Genomic DNA, 5341 nt, shown 5'->3' with positions numbered 1-5341 from the left:
TGAGATGTATCTTCGGACTAAATTATAACAAAATGAGAGTGTCTCACTTATGCATGAATTTGGTGTAATTAAAGTGCGTCCGAAAATGTATTTCCAGATTCATAAAGAACATTTTTAAGTATACATTGGATAGTTCTTCACCACTAAGAATGGGAAGAACAACTCGTAATTTTTGTGTTTAAATTTGAAGTTTTTTTACGGACTTTCGTAGTCAACTTTACCTATAATGTATAGTAATATCCTTAAATACACAATGTAAAAATTTAAATTGATAAAATAATAACTTTTATTTATTATTATTATTATTATTTTCAAAATTGCCGTCAAGCATTGAAGCCTGAAACAACAGCTTACACCTATTTAACTCAATTTTTAAAAATATTTTTGATCTAATCCAAAAGAAGAATTATTAAATAAAATATTAACAAAATCAAAGTATAGAATAAACAACCATGACCATGTAAAGACTATGTAAGACCTAATGTTGAGTATGTGTTCTGATTTTTTTATTAGTAGCTCACATTTTATTGTTTTATTTTCTTCTATAATACTCTCTAAAATGAAATTATAGCTTATTTATTTAACATTTTGGGTAAAGTAGAATATTATGTATACATTTTAATATATACACTACTAAAAAAAATTAACTTTATCTATTTAATTTTTTATACAATAAAAAACTGATTATATTTTTAAATTATTATTTCTCTTAATTTAAATTTTTTATGAAAACATATTTAATAAATTTTAATTATGTCATAATTAAATATATAAAATAACTAAAATTTTCTATTATTTCAACCACCAAATATACTTTATTATTTATTTATCTAACTAAAAATACTTCATCATTGTTGCACTTGCATCTCTCTTTGTGGCACTCAGTACTTCATCAATTTTGTTATATTTGTTTTATTAAAAGATTAAGTCCATCATAGGACCAACTTACACTTTAACCATAAGTTAAAAAATATATTTAAGCCAACATTATTCAATGAAAAACGTTTTTGTTAACATTAAAACCAGCCAAAGAAACCTATGTGAGTTGCAACATAGTTTTTAATATTATTATGTTTTGCATTGTATCCGTAATGAATGAAAACGTTTCAATTTAGTATCACACTATAAAACCAAACACTTAGATTAACATTTTCATCAAACAAAAGTAAACAAATATACAACACAATACATTCTTATTTTCCAATCTCATGGCAAAATCTAGTAACTGTATTGTGTTGTTGGCTTTCTTTTTCACTACAGCACTAGCTACGCTCACCATGCATGAACAAAGGTATTTGTCTGATTGTGCAAACACAGTTGGAGAATATTGTGGGAGCCAATTCTATAACAAACTCTTCACTCACAACAAGACATCAATCACTAGAGATTGTTGTTATAAGATTCTTCAAACAGGTTATTCTTGTCACATCAAAATGACTGTGTTTATTCTCGAAAGCAATCCGGATTTGAAAAATGTGGATCGGATTCCTTATCTTACCACAAGCGACGACATTTTTCAGAAGTGTGACCGTGTTACCGAACCTGAGAACTCCAAGTTTCTGGGTGAATGCGTACAGAAACTAGGATCTGCTTGCGGAGAAGAAGTTTTCAACAAACTGGTTCATGATAAGAATGTGACTCAACAATGTTGCGAAAAGCTTGTTAAATCGGGGCCACAATGTCATACCAGTATGGCAAAGGCTTTGCTACGTACACCGCCGATGAAGAATGTTGACGCGATTCAGTTTTTGAAAAAGAACAAGAAAATATACTATGATTGTAAACATGCGGAATGAAAAATGTTTATGTGAAGTGAAATAAACTATATTGCAGTTGAAAATTTTGTTCATTGAAGAACATGAGAAATATATATATATGCATATTACTTACATCTTTCTAGTTGTTTTGTTTAACAATGAAAAACTTTCTGCAAATCGTTATCTTCTTTAAGATATCGTAATAAGTCATCTGCGCAACGGATTGAAAACGATGATAGTTTTGTAACATGCTTAAACTACACACCAGATAAATCTACATTTGGCAAAACTGAATAAAAGCTGGATTGAATCCATATTATGATCATTAGGAGAAATCATTGTTCTAACTACACTTGATTTTATCCTTCCCTACGCGAATCCTTACTCGAAATCAAAGCTGGATTGAATCTTCATTTTTGTTCTAAACTTGCTAACTATATATACTCAGTAGTTATGAGTGTAAGTATAACCCATGGAACTCATCCGAGGCCGAATATTGCGATGTTCGTACAATGAGCCTCCATATTCAACCGGTGTGATGATTACAGATTCCTTCTTCCCCTCTTGTTCCTGCACTGCTCCAAAAACTACCTCGTTTGTTGTCTCATTGCTCTGCTCGTAGAAAGTGTGAGGGGCCGATGATTGGTACTGATGGCGGTGATGGTGTTTTTGTTGCTGTAGTTGTTGTTGCTGCTGAGGCTGATGAGGCTGAGGCTGATCTCCGTCCCACCCGCTATAGAATGCTTTACTTTGCCGCAATTGTTTAATTTTTTCTGCATCTTTCGACATGAAAGGATAGGTTTTTTGAGGCGTTGGGGCCCTGGTGTCAATAGACGGTGGTTCATCTTCGCGAGGAATCACGAAACTTTCCTGTGCTGGCCAATCATTCACTAGCTTCTGAGGTTGTTGGATCAGTGTTTCTCTATGGTATTGTGAGTTCTGTGGTCTTCTTCTGAAAACAGGAAATAATCCTCCCATTATCTCCACCATTGATGCACCAGCATTGGAAAGAAGCTTCCCAAGAGATCCAAAGAAGCCTTCTTCCTGCTTTTCGGGTTCATATTCTGACGAAATTAAAGGAGGCCGGACGGATTTCAAGGGCTTTTGATACGTACTTGGAGAAGCGGAAGGCATTACTGTTACCGGAACCTGAGCCTACAAAAAGCATGAGATGTTTATTGATTGTAATAAGCACCAACACATACACATGCATGGACACCAAACACACCACTGACGCATCGACGTCACTAATTAAGAGAAAATAGAGTAATTGAATGTAACCATGTGTGCTGGTGTTAGACACTGACATGTGCCAGACACCAGACACGCCTTCAATCCGAAATGTCGGTGCTACATAGCTTAGCAACAGAGAATCATATTCACACATGACCAACTGTGTTATAACAGATGTATATCACTCATGTTTAGTATAACGCATTTGAAGGAAGAAGACAAGGCTAAGCACTTACATCCTGAGATTCTACAATTGTACCGAGCCTACGCTGCAGCAGTGCCAGCATATAGCCAAAGAAGCCAGCCCCAACAAGCATTGCGATTCCTGTGATTGAACGAAATCAGTCTAAATTTCTGATCAAGACTCTCTACAAAATTTATCCACAAAAGTTTGGGTGATTTTAGTTTACCAAGAGGGAAATCACTTCCATATCTATACGCGCAATCATCAAAGTGGAGTTGGATCTCCCTGATGGCTTGGTTTCCTCTGTCTACAACGAGTAGGGAACAACTACTTCCAACATAAACCACATCGAAGTCGTCAGAAAATTTAGCTTCTTCACTTGGTCCATCAACATGTCCCCCTCCACGGCTCCATTTTCCTCCAGCAATTGTTGTGACCCCTAATTTCACACATTAATAATAAAGATTAGCGGCTTCACTGGGACAAACTTAGCAGTTTTGTAATAAATATAGCAATTAGGTACTAAGCATGGAGAAGACAATTGAACTGTAACTATCTAGAGGGAGAGGAAGAAGAAAACTTATTGTACTACCTGAATCGCTAATTTTCCTAATTGCCATATTTGTAGTATCTGCAACATAAATATTTCCTCGGTCATCAATAGTTATCCCTTTCGGGTGGTTCATCCGAGCATCCCTGAGCTTCCCATCAACATGGCCAGAGTATCCTTCCGCTGATCCAGCCACCAGCTTTGGTCTGCTATCTGCAGAATTGCAATGAATGTTATATTTCCAAGTGAATAATTAAATATACACATGGTCGGACTCAAACCGTCATGGAACAATCATTCTACACGCAGAAGCCCAACAAACACATATCAAAATGCATTTATGATGCATCTTCATTAAGGTCATAATTATGAACTAAATTGACATGATATCATGTGACATACTCTCCAATTAAGTTACTCAAATCCTTTTTTTTTATGATGCTCAAATTCTATATAAACACTAATCACTAGTAAACGTGATAAACTCGAGATATCGAAAATTTTCACATTTGAGGACTTACACAAAGAGAGTGATGAGGAGATTCTATAAAGGTTACTATTAGCAGAATCTAGAATGAGAAGCTCCCCATTATGCAAAACCTCAACAGCATAAGGCTCAATTCCAAGCTTGCTTCCATCAAACACAGTCTCCACATTGTAACCACTCTCAAATTTCATCATTGACTTGCTCAAAACCCCTGCAATCAAAGCCACAAAAACAACAAAATTATATATAAAAAAACTAACATTAATAATAAAAATAAAAAGGAAAAAAGGTGATTCATTAATTCTGGTCAGCATGCAAAGATCCACAATTCATACCAGTTTTAGTGGTGGCTTTAAGAGACCAGACCCATTTGGTAAAAGCAGGGACAGCATTGGAGAGAAACCCGGAAAAAAGTTCTGAAATGAAGAAAAAGCAAATGAGGAAAAGATGAGAACTTGGAAGAAATGGAAGCAAAAGAAGAAATGAAAAATTCATGGGTTGTTTGGTACTAGTAGGTAGGATGTACTTACTTGCAGGTGAAGATGTAGATGGTGGAGCTGAGACTGAGAGTGATCCAGAGAGAAGGTGAAGAATGAGAGATAGTAACAGAAACTGCTTAGTCATTTTGGTGATGAAGATGGAGAAGGTGTAGTGGAGGTGGAAATAGCAACAATGGGGGTAATTGGTGAAAGTGAAACCCTAATTCATGTTGAAAAAGTGAAGGGAAATAGAAATAATGTTGAGATGTTTTAGGTTCTTAGCAGAAAAGATGGGAAAAGCTGTGGAGTTTTTGAGAGAGAGAGAAAAGGGAAAAAGTGGACCAATGTTTTAAGAGGGTTTTTGTCTTGGTTAATTTTATTGCCATTAATTAATCTCTTAAATTTGATTTGAGATAAAGTTTACTTTAGTGCTTAAAAAAAGGTTAATTTTTTTTTTTTTTAGAATAGGAAAAAGTTTGTGTTACTTTGTATAAGGGTGTCAGTGTTTTGTGAAACTAATGACTATGAACAAGTTGAAGTCAATGTTGTTGACGAGGAAGAAGAAACTGAGTTATTGGTTGATTCAATGGTGAATGAAGAAGAAGAAGAAGATCCATTATCAACTAGTCATGTATATTGTACACCTCAACA

General features: G+C 34.8%; 1 protein-coding gene across 1 annotated transcript; it reads right to left on the bottom strand.

Moving 5' to 3' along the window:
* Nucleotides 1-2047: 2047 nt before the first annotated feature.
* Nucleotides 2048-5050, bottom strand: LOC127075109 (uncharacterized). The gene is made up of 7 exons (XM_051016557.1): nucleotides 4742-5050; nucleotides 4547-4627; nucleotides 4246-4422; nucleotides 3767-3937; nucleotides 3401-3613; nucleotides 3227-3315; nucleotides 2048-2912 (listed from the first exon to the last, which is right to left on the bottom strand). The coding sequence occupies exons 1-7, from the start codon at nucleotides 4833-4835 to the stop codon at nucleotides 2202-2204; spliced, it is 1536 nt and encodes a 511-aa protein (XP_050872514.1). The 5' UTR covers nucleotides 4836-5050; the 3' UTR covers nucleotides 2048-2201.
* Between the last annotated feature and the right edge of the window lie 291 nt (nucleotides 5051-5341).

Source organism: Lathyrus oleraceus, chromosome 4, assembly GCF_024323335.1.
Source record: "Lathyrus oleraceus cultivar Zhongwan6 chromosome 4, CAAS_Psat_ZW6_1.0, whole genome shotgun sequence".
NCBI lineage: Eukaryota > Viridiplantae > Streptophyta > Magnoliopsida > Fabales > Fabaceae > Lathyrus > Lathyrus oleraceus.
The sequence above is the reverse complement of the archived record's forward strand: the minus strand, read 5'-3'. Positions and strand labels throughout refer to the sequence as shown.